Source organism: Photinus pyralis, unplaced genomic scaffold, assembly GCF_008802855.1.
Source record: "Photinus pyralis isolate 1611_PpyrPB1 unplaced genomic scaffold, Ppyr1.3 Ppyr1.4_LG1, whole genome shotgun sequence".
In the NCBI taxonomy this organism is placed as follows: Eukaryota; Metazoa; Arthropoda; class Insecta; order Coleoptera; family Lampyridae; genus Photinus; species Photinus pyralis.
This window is the reverse complement of record NW_022170249.1, coordinates 26,100,778-26,120,978: the sequence shown is the minus strand read 5'-3', so window position 1 is coordinate 26,120,978 and position 20,201 is coordinate 26,100,778. Positions and strand designations below refer to the sequence as shown.

The 20,201-nt window shown below is 34.6% G+C and overlaps 3 protein-coding genes, 1 long non-coding RNA gene and 2 other non-coding genes across 7 annotated transcripts in view; 3 read left to right on the top strand and 3 right to left on the bottom strand.

Moving 5' to 3' along the window:
- Positions 1 to 326: 326 nt before the first annotated feature.
- On the top strand, positions 327 to 1,081 carry LOC116172880 (cyclin-dependent kinases regulatory subunit-like). The gene is made up of 3 exons (XM_031490181.1): positions 327 to 477; positions 771 to 898; positions 951 to 1,081. Exons 1-3 carry the CDS (start codon positions 395 to 397, stop codon positions 1,004 to 1,006), a joined length of 267 nt encoding a protein of 88 aa, XP_031346041.1. The 5' UTR covers positions 327 to 394; the 3' UTR covers positions 1,007 to 1,081.
- A 105-nt stretch (positions 1,082 to 1,186) lies between these two features.
- Positions 1,187 to 2,022, bottom strand: LOC116172907. The gene is made up of 3 exons (XR_004145802.1): positions 1,883 to 2,022; positions 1,747 to 1,834; positions 1,187 to 1,666 (listed from the first exon to the last, which is right to left on the bottom strand). It is a non-coding gene; the product is annotated as an uncharacterized LOC116172907 (long non-coding RNA).
- LOC116172848 overlaps positions 1,747 to 20,201 on the top strand; it is a 48,614-nt gene continuing 30,159 nt past the window's right edge. The window contains exons 1-2 of one of the 2 annotated variants that reach the window (XM_031490156.1): positions 1,747 to 1,846; positions 19,924 to 20,191. In XM_031490156.1, the coding sequence (XP_031346016.1) occupies positions 19,932 to 20,191 (260 nt within the window). In that variant the 5' untranslated portion in view covers positions 1,747 to 1,846; positions 19,924 to 19,931. Of the gene's footprint in view, positions 1,847 to 9,247; positions 9,289 to 19,923; positions 20,192 to 20,201 lie in introns of those variants that run through there. The other variant, XM_031490149.1, reaches the window with a different exon arrangement.
- Positions 9,174 to 9,246, bottom strand: Trnak-cuu. Its single transcript has one exon. It is a non-coding gene; the product is annotated as a tRNA-Lys (tRNA).
- On the top strand, positions 9,594 to 9,666 carry Trnar-acg. The gene has a single exon. It is a non-coding gene; the product is annotated as a tRNA-Arg (tRNA).
- Positions 12,649 to 13,300, bottom strand: LOC116172865. Its single transcript, XM_031490180.1, has 2 exons — positions 13,169 to 13,300; positions 12,649 to 13,114 (listed from the first exon to the last, which is right to left on the bottom strand). The coding sequence occupies exons 1-2, from the start codon at positions 13,217 to 13,219 to the stop codon at positions 12,767 to 12,769; spliced, it is 399 nt and encodes a 132-aa protein (XP_031346040.1). The 5' UTR covers positions 13,220 to 13,300; the 3' UTR covers positions 12,649 to 12,766.

Here is a 20,201-nt window from a genome sequence, read left to right as displayed (position 1 = left end):
GAGAAGCCGATGTCAGCTCTCAGTCGATCACCCTTGCTCATGCCTGTTCCTATCCTGTTAGTGACCCATCTGTACGGGCCCCTCAAGTTTCAGAAACGAGAGATTTGGGCTTAGTAGCGTTATAAACGAAAACATTATGACTGTGTCCGCTGTCACCATCTAAGAGTGTTGTAGTTTACATTTATAATGAATAAACAAAGGTATTGTTGAAGAAATAGGTAATTTTGGCAATTTATGTATTTAAAATGTGTAAACATACCTTTACATTGATATCTGTTGGTAATTTTACTATTCAACGTTGGTAAGTGTACGTTGTCGCACCGCATGCGCGTGGTTTGAATCTCAAGCATATTTGTTGTGCTCGCCGAATAACCGTTTTTGATATTTGTTAACAATGAACGAAAAAAAAAAATTAGAAGAACTTGTAAATAAAATTTACTATTCAGATAAATATTACGATGATACATACGAGTATAGGTACGTAATTGTATTTGTATCAAGTGCATGTCTATCCAATGTGTAGCAAATGTGAACACCCCTTCACAAACTGAAGCACAACTTAACCCCAGACAAGGGTAGTAGTGTCCCTTTTTTGGGCCTTAACCCAAGAGTATTTAGAAGATTATTGAGTCATTGAATACCGTGGGTTTTAAGTTAAGCTTCCCTTCGCAGGGCAAATGACCATTACGTTATACATGTCAAATACTTTCAGTACCTATGTCCAGTACGTTGTATGACAAAACTGATTCTTAACACTATTTTAATTGTAGACATGTTGTTTTACCTAAAGAACTTCTTAAGCTCATACCAAGAACTCACCTAATGTCGGAAAATGAATGGCGGAGTATTGGAGTTCAACAAAGTAAAGGATGGGTTCATTATATGACACACTCACCAGGTAATACTTAGCTGCCGTAATCATTTCCATATCCTGACCGCTTTTTTTTCAGAACCTCAAATTTTATTATTCAAAAGGCCAATTACATCAGATCCAAATGGACAATAAACGAATTGGGGGATTGTTTGATTAATCATTTTGTAAATATGTTTAAGTAGGTATATAATATAGTGTTGTACATAACTGCTTTTGGTGCTTAAATCATCCTCCTAACAATGTGTCTAGGACGTGTTACTAAATCTCATGTTAATACTTTAATATTAATTTTGATTGAATGTAAATTAGGTCAGAATACGTCTATTTTGTGTACTTCGTTGTAATTAATGTGCTACATTCCTTAAGTGTTTGCAATGTCTTGAAAGTTTACATTTAGCTATTTTACACGAAAAACTTCTTTATAATTTATAATGTACTGAGTTAATAAAACAGCTAGTAGATTATTTTGTTATTTAGAATGTTTGAAGCCAGAACACTAAATTACAGTAGTGGGTTGTTCATTGGTTGCTCAAACTCCGCATACTTGAAGCAGCCTGTAGGAGACGAAGAAGAAATGTAGGCACTACAGTTATTTGTAGCCCAAGATGATACAGGGAAACAAATCATCCTGTTAAATTTAATTCTCTTGCCACTCCTTTTACTCGATGCTTAAAATCTCCCTTATTGCCTTTTGTATTCTATTCTATTCACAGGGGAGCTCGACCAGGCACATCAAAGGCCTAGGGTTTGAGTAATATGAGTTTCTGGTGTTTCAATTCAGCCTTCCACTAACTGCAAAATGAGGGCAAATGTTTATTGTTTATAACAATAATTAAATTATTGTTGCGAGTTAGTATAGATTACGCAGTTACCGGCGCAGACGTGGTTGACTAGCTGTACAAAACTTCTAATAGATGGCAGCACGTTGATCGAGTGAAACTTTTAAAAGGAGTTTTTGCCCTAGGGAATAATGTAAGTGTATTTATATTTTCTTTTTTTTCACATTACTTAGGGTACGGTCGAAAATTTACTCTACAATTTACGTGCATTCGGAGCATTGCAATTGAAGTAACTCGGTTTAAAATTATATTTTACTACAAATGCTTACAGTAAATTTTTTTTTAACTGATCTTTAGCTCAACGTCAGGATCATGAGCAAATTCTAACCTCGCATTTGTTTGTTTACTTTATTATACCGGGTGATTCATTAGAAGTGAGGACAATTTGAATTTCCCGCAAATCAAAAAAATTATGAGGTTGGTACTAACTGATGATCATTTATTTAATTGCAGTGGTGTATCATCATGCTTTCAGTTACTTATTACACTCTTATGTTTCTTACATATTTTAGTGCATCAACTCTAAAAATTGTTCAAAGTGGAAAAAGTAATAAACCGCAAATAGCACACAACAATTAACGGCGACACTGGTTTCTTAAATGACAGTCACTAGCGAAATTCAAACCGTTCTATCTATCTAATAATGCAAAAAATACTAAAACCTTACGCGCGAAATTCAAGCGATCATCACTTCTAATGAATCACCCGGTATCATTTTGTTTACTGTTATTCCGAAATGGGGGACATTGATGAATTTATTGTTCTGCATAACGTTATCCAAAGTATATTAGAAAGCAGTAGCTCCGATGATGAAGAGTTTATTGCAGTAACAAATTTGCGTAGAAGGAAAGTTCCCTTAGTCACGATGCAGCATTATTTAGAAAATGTAGTGCATTTATATTCTGATTCACAGTGTCAATTGCATTGTTTATGTTTACTACAACCTTTACTCAGTTTCCTCAGCTTTTACCACCAAATTGGTAGAAGCAACATGAGTTGAGTATTTCGCAGTATATCTCACGCATGCGTATTGATTGTTGCAAGATTTTAAAGAAGCATTCGCAGTAAATATCAGCAATTTTATAACCGCCACAAAATTACTTTCAGTAAAAACAGTAACTCGAGTAAATTTTGGACCGTACCCTTATTAGTTTATGATAGTCCGCTTTCCACTCGGGCGTAGTTAGTAATAACTTAATAAGACGGAAACTCTACCATTTCCCCTTAGAAAGGGTAGCTGGCGGTTTAAAGAACATGCTGAAGATTACGTAACACAATATTTAAAATAGACTTTTTATTTTGATGGTTCAGTCAACAATTACAAACTGTTGTTCTATAAACACAAGTCTATGTCATTCTTGTTCCCATATCGTATTGAATCATTATACCCAAATAAAAAAAAATTGTGCCATATATCTAAAAGTGGTGTGTTTATGGCAGCACTAGTGTAGGATATCTATAGCACTTACTGTTAATAGTAGCGGATAATCTAATGTAAATAGTTCACAAGGAGCAAAATAGATTCTTCTATGTTTTAATTGTAATAAAAAATGTTTTAGCTGAAAGAAGAAAGTTAAAATCAGCTTAAGATAAAACCAAATATTACAGATTCCTGTACTTCACTATTATCAACAGTATTTTGTAGGTCGTGGACATAGTATGTCGTCCTTCGAGTCTAAAACAATAAACAACAGGTATTTTGCAATGCAACATTCTCATATTTTGACAGTTGTACGAGAAGGAATAGATGTGCATTTTCTGTGCTCTTTCCAGGATATAGGTAGTGTGTGGAAAAGTGATGTAGTAATACAAGAAAGTGCAAATTGAAACGAATGCACATCTGTCGGGAGCTTTTTGTGTGAAATCGGGGTAATCATTTTACTGCCCCTTACCTCCATAAATATCTTATTGCACGATCTCGCCAAATAAAAAACTTCAATTTGTTGGCAAAGCGTCCACTGAAGGCTTACGTATAAAGTTAAAATCAAATTATCCTCATCGTCCCTTATTAATTCGTAGCAGTAGTATAATTCATTTAAGGTGACATGCACCGCAATACCCAGCATGAGCAATATCTCAACTCCAAAAATCCAAGGTAGTTTGGAATAAATGTCGCAGAGAATGTTGTGTATCTGGTGGAGTGAGGCGATCCTTTTCGCTTGGGAATTGCCTAGAGATCATGGTTATATTGCAAGCTATAAGATTTCGTATTTAACTAGGAAGTAAAGTGTCATACCTTCCTTATTCCCACGAATATTCCACGAACTTGTGGCTATGTTTCCAGCAGAAGCCTTTAAAACTTCATTAATTTTCAAGAAAAGCTTGAAGATAACTTCTTGAAATACTAAGAACTGTAATTTAGTTATTCCATAAAGTATAATGTTAAAATTTAAGAAAAGCGTTAGCGCTATCTTCGCTTCTGTTAATTCAAATTCAAACAGCAAAATAATATCGGTAACTGCTATAAAGCAAAACTCTAGCAAAAAACAAAGAAAACCAACACAAGAAAGCGTAAATATTCCCGAATGTGAGTCAATTTCTCCCAAAATTTGGAGCCGATTTGTAATTTTAACCATTTTATTTAATATTTGCGCTGTTAATCTCCCCGTTAGACATCGGACGCTTGGAGTGACCACATTAATTGCCATTCCCATGTAAATGTCGAATGGAAATGATACTTGGGCTATACGTCTTTTTTCCTCTATTGACAAATTAGAGTACTCATACCCCAATATTAAACTTATAGAAATGGCAATATTAATCATCCAACAGTACCACACAGCTTTTTTTGACACTCTAAACCCTCCGACGCGTGCAGTATACTTTACAGAATTTGATCCAAAAATAGTGGACAATGTTAGCATCGGTCGTATTGCAGTTTGAAGTTTCATTTTGCAACGAGTACATCTATAAGGCATTCATTACAAATATAAAGGTATCTGCGCTCCATTGAATTCGTGAAAGACAGATAATTCCATCACAAAAATTAATCATCGATTAATACATATTGAGAAAACATGCCATGTACGAAATTCGGAGATCATTTCAATACTTATTTCTATTTTTTTATTAAATAAACAAAGGTTTAGCTTGGGTTTACTAATTTTGAGTAGTAAATGGTTACTTTATATAATATGTTGATATTCAATGAGGAACCACGTACTAAAATCGTGTAGGTATACTCTAATTTCATCAGTTAAATCGAAATATTGTAGTTAATTCTATTATAATATAACTCTTTTATTAATGCAACAAACACCCCTAGCTTTCTGGAAGTTGGAACTGCGCGATCGCGATTCACTTTCTTAGACCGTTCTTTATATTTAATTTACCGCTGTGTTAGTGTACCTACTTAGTTAGGTTCTTCCGAAATCAAAATGTCTCTACTTTCACGTATACTTTGTACATTAAATTTGCTTTTTATTTCGCAATCATAGTGCGGACCACCTACACTTTACTACGTCTTATTTGAATTTCGTCTTTTATGTTGCGGAGTAGAAATTTCGAAACACCCTAAACGTAACAGGATGGTCCAAATTTTGTAAAATAGCTGGTGGTCACCATTGAAAAAAGTATTAAACCTTAGCTCAAAAGTTGTAAAACAAAAGTTGTCGATAATCGTTACCAATATACAGTGTGTCCCAGATCGGGTGGGATTGCATGGGTAACTTTGTTATTATTAAGGATAGAGAATTGGTTAAATGCGGGCAATGTTTGCAGTTTTAGATGCTTATTTAAAATTTCCTTTTGGAAATTCAAAATGTCGCATAGGTTCGACGTAAATTCAAAAAAACTAAAATTGGTCATTTCCTTGAATGTCTTATATCATCGAAAGTATAAGAGATATAAAAAAAAGTTTTATATAAAAGTTACTGTCTTTGATACGTTTAATTTAGAATTGATGTCAAAAAAAAATTCAAGATGGCTACTTTTGAGGAACATTTACCAACTTCCTAAAGTTAAATAGGCGCCATATGGGATTTTTAGATTACTTGATAGATTTTTTATTCTCTTTTCAACGAGCCATCATAACATAAGATTAAAAATAAGATACCAGTTATATCAACGGTTTTTATATTTTAATTAAGTAGGCTGTGATGAATTAAAAAACAAAACAAAATCTATTCGAGGCAACAAAACAATGAAAATAATTACATCAGATGTTTAAAAAAATCAGGGACGCACTCATGAGAGGGGGGGTTTGGGCTACTCCCTACAAAATTTTATATAAGCATTAGGTCTAGAAAATTTTGATTTTTATAACATCACTTATTGACTTATTATCCATACTTACATACCTACAAATGGTGGTATAACTACAAACTATCCCCTCGAAAAATGTCATGCCATTATCCAGTTAAACACATTTCAAGACACTTTGCTTTATTTTACACAATGTATTACCATTGATGCATTGTCCCAGGTCACATTTTGTAGGTGGTTTATCCGCAAGAATATCGAAACTAATAGTTTTACCAGTCCGAGTACCTATATGGACAGATGAATCTCATTTTTCTAACTGCGAAGTGTTCAAATCGACATAATGAACACTAAATACTCGTCACAGGAAAACCTACATGTTGTAGTTTCACGCCGAAAACAAGTAATATTTTTTTAAATTAATGTATTTTATGGCAAAATGGGAAGTGATGTAATTGGACCGGTAATCTTCGATGGATCTTTAACTAAACCTAAACTAAACTGTCTTGAAGTGTGTTTCACTAATAATGGCCAGTATTTTAAACATCTGGTGTAATTATTTTCATTGTTTTGTTGCCTCGAATAGATTTTGTTTTGTTTTTTTTTTATTCGTCACAGACTACTTGATTAAAATACAAAAACCGTTAATATAACTGGTATCTTATTTTCAATCTTATGTTATAATAGCTCGTTGAAAAGAGAATTCAAAAATCTATCAAGTAATCTAAAAATCTAATATGGCGCCCATTTAACTTTAGGAAGTTGGTAAATGTTCCTCAAAAGTAGCCATTTTGAATTTTTTTTGACATCAATTCTAAATTAAACGTATCAAAAACAGTCACTTTTATATAAAACTTTTTTTTATATCTCTTATACTTTCGATGATATAAGACATTCAACGAAATGACCAATTTTAGTTTTTTGAATTTACGTCGAACCTATGCGACATTTTGAATTTCCATAAGGAAATTTTAAATAAGCATCCAAAACTGCAAAACATTGCCCATTTAACCAATTCTCTATCTTTAATAATAAGAAAGTTACCCATGCAATCCCACTCTATTTGGGACACATGTATAAGGTAACATAAAAATACTTTGGTTTTTCCTAATTTTTTCGCTTTCGGGACATATTAAGATCGTGTGACGTATTAATGTGTAATTACTGTTATAAAATAAAAAAATATACACGCATTTAAAATCTTCACAATAGGTATAGTAATAATATAAAAACTTTTCGATTGTAAATGATAAGTTGGTGATATTATCTTAATGGCAAAGATTGACTCAGTGTCATTATCTTTATGATCATGTATGTACGCTACTATACATTCGTGCTGTGATTTTATGTAGTTCTAGTAACATTAGGGATGAAGTGCCGTAATGTGGTACAAACGATTTTAAAATATCTGGCTTTAGTTGTAGCACAGAGAAGTTCTGATGAACATGGGAATACTTCATCAAATTTATGTTTCGTATACAATTGGATATATATTATTTTATTATTTGCTTTGTACGTTACAAACTGTTATACGATGACGGATAAGTTGGGATTTGGAGGGTAAGCTTTAGAGATAGTGGATGGGAATTTTATGGGCAAACGCCACTGTCCTTTTTTAGGTATAGCTTCATTTCGAGAATAAGCTTTTGTTGCAACACCTATTTAACACCATCACTGGCTTGTTACATTAACATTGTAACATTCTTTAATCGTCAGAAAATCAGCCAGTGCTTTCTAAACAGAGCCACCGTCTTAACTGAGTGCCAACGTTTAGGGTTAAATATCAAGATGACGTACTCTAGAATAGGGTTTCTACTATTTATTGAAATCGTTATACTGGCGTCGTCTCTGGTTTGGGATTTATGGGAACATGCGACTCAATTCTCAGTGATATTTTGGTTGGTTGCGTATCTACCCGGATTGACCATCGTTACGTATTTTATCGAAGAACTTTTACATTTAGAACACTTCAGATTAATGTTTCGCAAAATTAACAGCCATTTAGAAAAGTTCACTACGAGAGGTTGTTTCAAAACCAAGCGAAAAACTGTTGGTGCCGCAAATATCTTTGATCAAATTTTTACTCTACACAATTTAACGTGGAGTAATTGCAAAAGCTTTAATGAATTATGGGGTTATCCCTTCCTTTTTATTATTGGAGCCAGTTTCGCAATTTGGCAATCTGCACTGTACAACATCCTTATGGATGTGCTGGCACTGCTGCAAGAAAGACCGACTATGACCAGATCGGTTTATGCCCATGATTTATGGGCCATAGCATACGCAATTATCATTTTGGCATTTTTGGAAATATGTGAAGATCTCGCTCAAATTAGCAAATACACTCTGACCACCTTGCATAAACTTCTAAGTATTTATCCAGATTTCCAAGACGAGGTAAGAATTAAAACTGCACACATTCCAGTTTAATTATGTTAAGTACCTCAAATTTAGGGCGAAATGCACGCTCTAAATCTATTAAATGAACAATTGTCTTTGACTGCAGCCGGATATTTTACTTTGCAACGACCCTTGTTACTTGAAGTAAGTGCATTTTCATTTTGTTCTTCACTAATTCGTGCTCGTTTTTAGATTTTGTCAACGCAAGCAACATACTTCATCGTATTGATGCAATTAGATAACCAATTAAATAATTAATATTATAGAAATTTACTTAGCAAGCACCCCCCAAAACTATGTGTAGTTAGTGTAGTTACCAGCACTTTATAAATGTACTAAAAGCAACAAGTATTCAGTATCAAATATTTTACCACCCGCACGTTAGTAAGGGAGGTATTGCATTGGTGTAAAAAATGACTCCCCACTTTTTTGACAGAAATACACGTTTTGAAGCACTTAGGAATCCGAATAAAGAAAATCCCGATGATGTCGGTCTGCCTTATGTCTGTCTGTACTTTTATTTCCGGCTAAACGGCCAATATTCAATATTATGTCTGCGGTCATAGTCATAATAAAGTAGACATATTGTCGACACGTCGTTTTTAGACGCCCATACTTTATAACCATATCTACTACGAACCACAGAGTACTCGTACCAGTACCACAGATTTATTTAAATCTGTGCCAGTACGTACCTACATAGGTATATAGGATAAATTGGTGATTTATTCTGTAACCCGCATGCAGTTAGTTAAGAAAAGCAATAAGGCTATTCGAAAATTTTATATTTCTCACATACGTCCGAAAAATTCATTTAGCATCCCTCGTAATAAAATCGTTTTTGCATATCCTAAAAAACTCGCCCAACGTGGGGCTCGAACCCACGACCCTGAGATTAAGAGTCTCATGCTCTACCGACTGAGCTAGCCGGGCTTGTTAAACAAAATCAATGCATGGTAACAAAAATGGAGCGAGGTGAGTCTTTTATTTAATACCTATTGCATATTATTTCATAATTTTACAAATTAAAATACAATTAATACTCACTGGCTATGTAATAAAACAATTCTTTACTTCTCCTTTATTTTGTAACTTCTATATAAAGCAAGTATGGTAGTACCTACTCAACATTTCTTGCGTAGGTATTATGAGGGTTGTATTTATTTTAGTAATAAAATTTGAACAGTAAACAGTTAATAACAACAATTTTTTAAATAACTTATTTTATGAAAGTCATTTAACCGATATGTATACGAACTTATTACGTCTCTGTGCATGAAGGTCCTGTGGCGCAACGGATAACGCGTCTGACTACGGATCAGAAGATTCCAGGTTCGAATCCTGGCAGGATCGCAATTTTTTTAAAATTTATAACTACAATGCGTATTTACAATTACGAAGTTTCAAATTGTATCAGTATAACCACATATGTTGTAACAGCGCTTATGATCTGCAACGATAAAAATTTATTTTGTTTTACAATGAAGGTACTACGAAGGCGTAGAAGGGATACTACTTCTCATGTTAAACAATTTACCCCGGAAAACCGCCAACAAAAAAATGTGCTGGACCCAATAATGCAGTATTATTCTATGACATGTTTAAATATACTAAATCCTTCAATTGAAATTTTTTAGAAAACATGGTTTGTTTTTGTTTTTTGAGGTCTGTAGTAGTTTTAATTTGGTTTCATCTTCTAATCGATGTTCTTGACACCAAGAAATAAAACGTCATTGTCGGTACAAGTATACAAGCGGATTTTCAGCCATGTTTTTAATTTACGTATACGGCCGTATATTTGGGTTTTAGCAGAGATACCCGTGTATACCCTCCAAAACAGTACTGATTATTACTATATGTATCTTTCGATATAGCATATTTTTTAATATACTGTCCCTTGTACGCCTTCATACAAAGACTAGGTAGGTACTTCAAATTAAATCCAGCGGATATACATAAAACGTATGACGAACATTCTTACCGCATGTAGAAGGGTCCAGTCTAATGGAAAAAATCCATAAGCTGTAAATTCCAGCTTAGTATTTAAAAGTTGCAGTGAAATTAATTGCAAATGGTTAACATTGGCATCCATTGCATTCGCGTTGGCGCACTTATTCCAGATGTCGTGTATGTAAGTAGATGTTTTTTTGGCCTAAAACAATAACATCGGTTTTTAACACTGGAGCTGGAGGAGGATAGTCTTTGGTAGCAAATAAATCAAATTTGTAAAATTGGATAAAGTGTGGCTTTTACAATAAACTATTCGTTCGCTGTATAAGCAGTTTAAACGTAACCCACCCAATAAAAAATATACCTACTGAATATTGATTCTTATAGAAGCCTTTCAGTAAATTACATGTCGTTTACTTACATAAAATATTAAAAATGTTTTAATACATTGCCTATAAATAAAATATTCGTAGCCCTATTTGTACTACAGTTATTATTACTTCCTCTCCTATTATTGATTACCATTTATATATTCAGAAGCTTTCATCTTCAATAGATAAATGTTGTAATTACAAGCGTCACGTATAGGTATATACCTACATAGAGTGTTCATAGCGGTCTGGTCTCATTAGGTACCTCTATATTATGGTGTAACTATGCTTAACTTGAAATGGTACCATATCCACAAACTGTATACTTTTTGCCTCAAATTTGCTTTATAAGCCCGGAAAGACAGTACTTTCGATATTTCACATCAGTTGGAAGGTCAATAGAAACAATTCAAAAATTTGGGATTGGCTTATTTATTGTTCGAAATGGTAATTCGTGAAAAAGCTACACACATGGATAGAGTAAAAGCACTTACCTCATTTTGCAAGGCTCTCCAAGGTTTAATAATAATTATAAATAGTAGGGAATAGGCCACAATCCATACTATATTATTTAACAGTACGGCTATTACGAAAGTGTCATTCTCGTCGGTTTTAAATTGCTTGAATGTAACTGAAAGGGTGTAGTGAATATTTGCAGTTAAGATCATAAAACTGGACATGCACGCCAAAAGAATATGCGTGTTAAATGTGCTATTGCTGAATTTCGCCACCTTCGTTATTTTATAATGATTTGAGGCAATGTCCACAACTTGATCAATATCCTTCTTTTTTAACATTTTAGCTTTATTTAGTATGAGTCCATCGCTTCCAGATGGTGTACGGTCGCAGCTGTTGCATAATTTAGCATTGATATCTTGAAATTGTGCCAAAATTAGTTGATTAATTTGGTACACGAAGTAAACTTCAAGGAAACTGACGAATGAGCTTGTCGACATAACTATTGCGTAGTATACAAAGCGCTGCTGGCCATCGGCAAAAGGAACAAATGTTAATACATAGCTTATATACACAACAACTGTGCTGCACAGTATTTCCCATCTTCTTTTGTGGCAAATGACTCCTATATTCAAATCCTTATTAATGTCCTCAATTTCTTTGAGTAGACTAAGTACATTCTTACGCCTGCTGTACAACATTCGACAGAAAGTATGCAATGTAGCACTGAAAATTAGTAGTTGATTTGTATCAGTGAGCACGTGGCCATCGTTTTCGCCTTCTTTGTATGTGTAAAACTGCCATAAACTGAAGAAAAACAGGAACAGTATAGGCAAGTTCCATAGAATGTTCGTAAGGTTTTTTACAGGCGCAGCTGAGTAGAAATTCTCTATGCCGAAAATTTTGTACACGTACAAGGAAAATTTGAAATATTTGAAAAATAGGTGATCCATTACTTTCCACTCGAATACAAATTGGAACTAAGACCAAATGAAACTTGTTAATCGATTAGTTGTGCGGCAGTCATGCTATTAATCACTCAGTTTTTTAATTTCCTAATAGGGGTTTTATGATGCTAATTAAAGTGTACATCAATCAATAGCAGTTCTATCGAGTATTTCATTATCCTGATTTAGAAAATAAGGAGTTTGTTAATATCGTGTCAGGGCACTTTCGTCCGGGACAATTGCGTTCAGAGTAATTAAATGGGATGTTTGGGTCTTGAAAAGGTTTCTCATAATGGTGACGTCATTATTATTATTATTATTAATAATATTAATGCTAAAATCGCTGTACCTCAAAGAAAACTGACACCATGGTTAGCACAATTTTTAACCCTCAAATGAAAAACAATTTTAATTAAAAGTAAACATTTAGTTCTTCAGAAATTATTATGGTAATATGTAATTAAGGTCTCTTTAGTGTCTCAGAATGTTTGACATTTTTTTATTGGTACGTTCAGAGATTGTTGTTGACTCTAATTTGTCAATTCGGGTCATAATAACTCACCATTTCAGCAATAATAACGTTACAGTTACCTACTAAACCTTTCCTAAAATAATGATATACGTATATTTATTTACTACGTTTATTCTGAATATTAAAACATTGCGTGTGAAGAATGTGCCTTTTTATTATTCCTACCATTAGCGAAATATTTCAAAATATCTGTAATGTTACTTGAGACCCTCCATAATGCATTTACCAACATCGAACGCCGTTTCGCAAGGATCTCCTGCATGAATCTCTCTACATTTTTCGATAAGGGCGCTAGCTTTCCCTTGATCAAAACCTGGAGGAATTTGTGATTTTATGCCGTTTTCCTGAACTTCACCCGCGTCATTCATTACACCCAATTTTACGTAGATGCATTTGAGAAAACATTTCAGTTCTTGACTGCCACTGAATTCTCCGTTATCAAGCATTTTAATTACTTCATCTTCTTTCGCCTTTGATTCTGTTAAACAGTCATCGGTAATTGATTCGATTTTATCCAGTAACGCAGGATTTAAGTCTTTAACGCCCTTCAAAGAGAATTTACAGTGACTTAATTGTAATAAATACAGTAAAAACTATACCTGCTGCTTGGAAACGGCCACTAAACAAAGAAAAATAAATACAAAATTCATGATGCACGTATGTACCAGGTACCTACCAGTTTAGGTAACTCACATTAAAGTGTGGGTGCTTATATACCTATAACTATGGGGCGAATTATGAAATTGAATAAGAGTAGTGTTACTAATGATAAAATTAAATAGTAATTTTGTGTTAATAATGTCAATTAAACAGAAACATAATTACTATATCCACCATATAACCACAACAATCAACAAATTATGCAATTTAATACCCACCAAAACTAGGAAAATTATATATAATTATTAGTACATTTCCACAAAATTAAAGTATTTAATTACAGTGAGGGTTAAAAGTAAGTCTCTCGGACACCTCAACATGTAATGCAGGCAATATATACGGGTTCATTTGTTACTAATTTCAATTTCTTTAAATTAGGGCTCTTCTTATGTAGAAGCTTAGCGGAGATTAGTGGCTATGTTAACTAAGTATAACTTTTAAGTCGGCATTGGCGTTGATCGTAACTTTTAATATTTCCATAGTTACACTGCATATAGTCGATCCGTTATTACTATTCCGATATGTAATTATCCCCATTAAATGTTGAATTTTTTAACCTCACGTCGTCGATTAAACATAAACAATTCTATTAAACAAACTGCATCGTGTTATTGTTGACGTGAAGAATAAGAATGAACAAAATACGGTAGCGCAACGGTTAAGCGATTCTAGGTCGTATCGCCTACGTCAAAGAATGTTAATTAAGGTGAATTTCGCTTGCATCCAGTTTTCATTACAGTAATGTTGTTTACGCCTACCTGATGCAATTAAACTGCAATTCTAAAAATTTTATCGAATCGGATGAATTTGTATCGCGGGCTCAGGCAAAGTTTGAACCGAATAGCCTCAAGCGTTTGCCAGAGACAGAGAGACGTGACCCTACGGAGTCATTGAATTTGACCCATTTTCAATAGGCTCAAATCGGTCCAAGCGTTTGACAGTTATCGTGTTCACGGACAGACGGACACCATATCCTCCCTTATAAAGCTTGCATCGCTTTGATCTGCCGCTTAATAAAGAATAACGCTACAAAACAAAAAAAAATTCGTAGATATTTTTCGAAATTAGGATAGGAAATTTACAGGGGCGGACTGGCACGGGGGGCGGGTGGCGATTGCCACCTAGCCTGTAGATCATAATGGCCCGTTGGAAATTTATAAGTATGTGCTTGTGCTATGTATTTAGTTTCTTGCACTATTAATAAATTATTAACACGTTTCTTTAATTGGGATTGATGTTAGGTTGTTAAAAAATTCTGTTTTAATTGAAGTGTTTTACAATGAATTTATCATTTTTTGTCGTAGTATTTTGAAAGTGCTGAAATACAATGATAGGCGACGCACCTCGTGTGGATTGTATATTTTGTTACTTTTAATTATCAGCTGCAATTTAAAAAAAACTGTATGGTAATTGATTTTCGAGAAAGGAGTACTTTAAAATGTTTCTGTGGTGCACCTCAGAGCTACCCCCCCCCCTCGCCAGCTTCATTACTACACTAATACTAAGTACCCAGTCCGCCCCTGTGTATAACCTTCCTTTTTTACCAAAATTCAACTACACCAAAATTTCTCGGGAAAACACTTTTTCTTATTAATTTTGGTGCGTAGAATCCAAATCAATTCGTACTTTTTCGATCAGACTTCTCAATCAAAGGTTATAGACTAGAAACCAATTTCGAAAAAAAATTCAAAGGGCTGTAACTTTTGAACTAGTAGCCCAATCTTGGAATTGTTTGAGATTATGGATTCTACAGACCACATTCTATAAGAACATTGTTTTTCCGGATCGATCAGAGACAATTTTTTTTTTCGGGGTTCAAAAAAAGGCAGTGTAACCTTCCTTTTTTACCAAAAATCGACTGCACCAAAATTTCTCGGGAAAACACTTTTTCTTATTAATTTTGGTGCGTAGAATCCAAAACAATTCGTACTTTTTTGATTAGACTTCTCAATCAAAAGTTATAGACTAGAAACCAATTTCGAAAGAAAATTCAAAGGGCTGTAACTTTTGAACTAGTAGCCCAATCTTGGAACTATTTGAAATTATGGATTCTACAGGCCACATTCTATAAGAAAATTTTTTTTCCCGGTCGATCTGAAACAATTTTTATTTCGCGGTTCAAAAAAAAGGCAGTGTATAACCTTCTTTTTTTACCAAAAATTGACTGCACCAAAATTTCTCGGGAAAACACTTTTTGTTATTAATTTTGCTGCGTAGAATCCAAAACAATTCGTACTTTTTCGATTAGACTTCTCAATCAAAAGTTATAGACTAGAAACCAATTTCGAAAGAAAATTCAAAGGGCTGTAACTTTTGACCTAGTAGCCCAATCTTGGAACTGTTTGAAATTATGGATTCTACAGGCCACATTCTATAAGAAAATTTTTTTTTCCGGGTTGATCTGAGACAATTTTTATTTCGTGGTTTAAAAAAAGGCAGTGTATAACCAGGAGCGCACTGGCCCGGGGGGGCGGGTGACGATTGCCACCTGGCTTGTAGATCATAATGGCCCGTTGGAAATTTATAAGTATGTGCTGTATTTAGTTTCTAGCACTATTAATAAATTATTAACACGTTTCTCTAATTGGGGTTGATGTTAGGTTGGTAAAAAATTAAAAAATTCTGTTTTAATTGAAGTGTTTTACAATGACTTTATCATTTTTTGTCGTAGCATGAAAGTGCTGAAATACAATGATAGGCGACGCACCTCGTGTGGATTGTATATTTTGTTACTTTTAATTATCAGCTGCAATTAAAAAAAAAACTGTATGGTAATTGATTTTCGAGAAAGGAGTACTTTAAAATGTTTTTGTGGTGCACCGCAGAGCCCCCCCCCCCCCCCCCCGCCCCGCACCTTCATTACTACACTAATACTTTAATGGCCCGTAACCTATGCAATTCCACCTGGCCCGCAGTTACCCAGTCCGCCCCTGGAAATTTAATTAAGGTAAAAACTCACCTCGCACTTCAGCCGTGCCCATGGTGCTGTAATGAACATAAAGAGTAAAAGATGCTCCAAAAGCCACGTAATGTTGTGGGCCAAAAGAACGGGAGCAAACTTAACCACCCCCACATCTTCGCTGCTAAACTCACCAAGTATTATCGCTATTGTATAGTAAATGTCGGTGGTTACAAATATAAATGCAAACCCACAAGTGGAAATTAAAGGCATATTGAAAGCCTCAGTAGATAATCTTGTGATATGCGTTATTTTGTAGTGTAATAATGCTACATGCGCAATTCTTCCAATATGGAGCCTCTTCGGTATGACGCCACGATAAGGCCATTCGGTATTTCCACAATGCAACCACCCATTGATTACCTTAAACTGAAGACGTATCGCGTCTACCACTTGATAAATAAAGAATATTTCCATGAGCGTAATAAGTGAATTTGTAGATAGAATCAATAATTGGTAGCTGCCAGTTTTCGGAGAATTTATCGTAGCAATGGAAAGTCTGAATGGAAAGTGAGTAATGGACCATATAAGAATAATCCTTAGAATCTTCTTATTTGTAAAAGATCGTTTTAATTTCAACGTAATGTTCAACTCATCGATCTTTTCCAACAACCGAGTAACTCTTCCTTGACTGCCATACCACAATCGTAATATTAGATTTAAAGTGCTACAAAACAGTAGCAAATGTTTGGGGTTGGCTCCGGGCCGTAGTTGCTTGTCCTCCAGTTTAAAATTGAATGTAAATATCTTCCAGATGCCATAGAAATATACTATGTTTATTGGTAAGCTCCATAAATAGGGGATCACACTTTTAGGGAACGCTGCCTTCCTATAGCTTGTTATACCTAAAAATTTATAAATGTAGGCGGTATTATTAAAGCAAATCAATAAAACGTTTCTCATTTCAATGCGAGTGCATATTCAGACATATAGACATGTGCAATGGAACATAATCTATTTATGGTAGACTAATAACTCTTAATGTAATTGTCTACTTCCATAAAAATGCAGAAATGCTTGTTTGATTAAATAGTGTCCAAGAGGTATTCCGTTTGCTATTAAAGATTAAAGCCTCTCATTTCTAGTGTTTGCGTCTATAATATACAAAAATAATCGACGAATGCCCTTTGGTATTACCAATATCATCTCGTAAAGTATTCATCCAATTTTGATCAAATCTGAGTTATAGTAAATTTGAAATGCGTAATTTGTCACTTAAACAGTAGCTTTGATTTTGCAATACAGCATCTTTCTCTCATCTCATTTATTTATGAAACGCTTTGCTTTTGCTTTGTTCGCACTCACCTCATAGATTGTACCATAGAAATAAGGTCACGTCTTAGTTACGAAATCGGGAAATCCCCTTCACCAAGCCCACGACTTTTTCGTCGGCGAACTCCCAAGGCTCCAAACTTGTGACTTGTCACCAGGAAATCCCAAGCCAATTTGTGATTCGTTATCTTAGAAAGTTAAAGGTAGTCTACAGCACATTTTTCAAAAAGGCATTAAAGAAATTTCTGTTGCAATTTCTAGTATTTTTTTTAAATAGATTTTTTACAATAAGACACAATTGACCTTATTTTGAGATTCTTTGTTCAAGGTGATATTTTGTTTAAGATTCATTTTTTTTTCTGATTCACAAAGTACATTAAAAATAAAAAGACCCGTGTGTCCTCAAATTTTATTTTCGAGTAAAATAAACCCAAAATAAATATTGAAAAGCTGTGTTTTTAGTCCGAATTTGAAACGCTTCAGACTAAATACGTCACAAACCTACAACCAATCACATAGAAGTGAGCTGGCAACCTTACGCGAGGGTCTGACGTTTGTCACATTTGACGTTTTGAGAGGGATGTTTAACTGCATCTAGCCACAGCCGTCTATAATTACAAGCCATGCTGAGAAGTTGTTCGAAAGTCAATCGGTGGGCCGATTTAGTTTTAATGGCGTCTTGTTGCTCTTGAAAAATGGCATTTTCCTCTCTCCTGTCTTTCGCCTTGGCGGTTTTAATATAGAAGAAAGATACTTAGGCAGCTTACAATTGTGCATATATATTATTTATTTACAAAAATGGATAATAACATTTTTATTTGACTTTAAAATTCGGAATGCTGTAAATTTGTAACTGCATCATAATGTGTTTTCCATCGAGATCTCCGAAATTGATTAACTTCTGTCGAAACAGGTCGAGGTGAAGCACACGCTTGAGCACTTAATTTCGGTAAAAGGACAGTAAATCGCTGCGCATCAGAGAGGTTATATCAACGACCAAGTGTGATTCGGAATGGCAGAGTTTAAGCCAGCCGCTACTCCAGTGGGTGTAGGTACGAAGCTTTTAATGAGGGGAGCACTGTAGACTTCAAATTCCCGTACCATGAACTCTTGGGAAAAGTTGAAAGGTTCCTTCAGAAAATCGATTTGACATGTCCGTGCTAGAATACCTGAAATACAAACTAATTGTATTTTTTCACGATAAACACTTACCGTACTTACGTACCACGTAGTGTGTGGGTCATATCTGAGCTTGTACAGGTACTTTGAACAAATACAAGTGCTTGTAAAGGGTCCAGTAACGAGTAGCCTGCTTTAGAGGTTATGACAACAAATCGATATATTTCGTTTAGCAACTTACCTGAATAATAACTTCTGTTCATTTCGTACGGAGTAACACAAATTGTCGGAATCTCGCTCTGTTAAAACAGGTAAATTGGAATATTACACCCAAAACACATATAAAATACACCCAAAATCTGTCAAGTTGAATTAGGAAATCGGCCTACCATGCAGTGTTGCCATAATTCTCAGCATGGCTTGTAATTATAGACGGCTGTGATCTAGCACGAAAGTGACAAGTGCCTGTGACAGATGACGCAAGTTATAAATGCCATTCTCCTGCAATATTGCCAAGTCGTTATGTCATCTGAATGGTTCTAGGAGCTGATTGGTCGGGCTTATTACGTCACAGAGCCCGCCACAATCATATCGTTTTGAATAAACCTTTAAAACCGCACATGTTTATTATTTTTTTGCTAATCAGCCTCTATTTTTAAATAAACTTTTACTGTCCAAAAGAATGTGTTATGGTTTCAGGTACACGCTTATTAAATTAGAACTGCGGAATTCAACTATACTGTAAACCCCCATTCCACAAGTGGTTTGTATTTTACCGAGTAAATTTGGGTTGTTTAGGTAATGAAAATCTGTTGCCTAGCAATTAGACGAGAAAAACTGTCAGCTAATAAAAATGCGACACCGACGGGTATCATTTTTAATGTAAGTGTAAGTATAGTATACAAACATTGTGTGCATCTCTCCGCGAAAGTTGTTTTCCGTGTCTCAAGAAAACATCCAATTGTCCGCTTTGGTACACAATGTACTATTAATTATTTTAAATGAGAAAAATAAATCGAAAATTCGCCTACCTTTTTTCCCAACTAAAAATAGTCTATTGAATCTAAGCAAAAGTTGGTTCCGATCAAGTGCTTTTTAATGCGAAAGGTCCAAATCGGGTTCTAAGCTTAAAAACGACCTGGTGTCAGTACCAAAGTCATTAGCGTCCGAAGACATGGCTTGCAGTGACTGGTATAGAGGAATAAAACCCGGAATTACGTAGTGTTGTGTAAACTTCCTTACCCGCATTCACTAGTCACTTGTAATTCGGCAATTGCAATTGTTTTTTACTTTTTCTGGAATTGTTCTAATTCGAGTAAGTTTTGAAATAATCTTCTTTCTTAGTTACCGATATGGAGGACATGGACTTGGACTTCGACATAGGACAAGATCCCGTACAACAGTTTTTGTTACACAAATTAAACGAGATTAAATTAAACAATGAAGAGTTAGAACGACAGATAAACAGACGAAAGGACCTGATAACCGCATGCTTAGAAAAAGTGAGCTCGGACACGACTCAACACTTCTTGAAAGTTGCGGACGTCTGGCAGAAGACGTGGAACGGAAAATGGATTATCGGGATCGAAGTGGCAAGCTCTGGTACTATTGGGTAAGTACAG

Bases quoted from the DNA above. Each gene is read 5' to 3' on its own strand.
- LOC116172880 (XM_031490181.1), top strand. From the start codon at position 395: ATGAACGAAAAAAAAAAATTAGAAGAACTTGTAAATAAAATTTACTAT. The intron at 478-770 runs GTACGTAATTGT...TTTTAATTGTAG, and splicing joins GATGATACATACGAGTATAG to ACATGTTGTTTTACCTAAAG. The intron at 899-950 runs GTAATACTTAGC...CTTTTTTTTCAG, and splicing joins TTATATGACACACTCACCAG to AACCTCAAATTTTATTATTC.
- LOC116172865 (XM_031490180.1), bottom strand. From the start codon at position 13,219: ATGAATTTTGTATTTATTTTTCTTTGTTTAGTGGCCGTTTCCAAGCAG. The intron at 13,115-13,168 runs GTATAGTTTTTA...TTCTCTTTGAAG, and splicing joins TGGCCGTTTCCAAGCAGCAG to GGCGTTAAAGACTTAAATCC.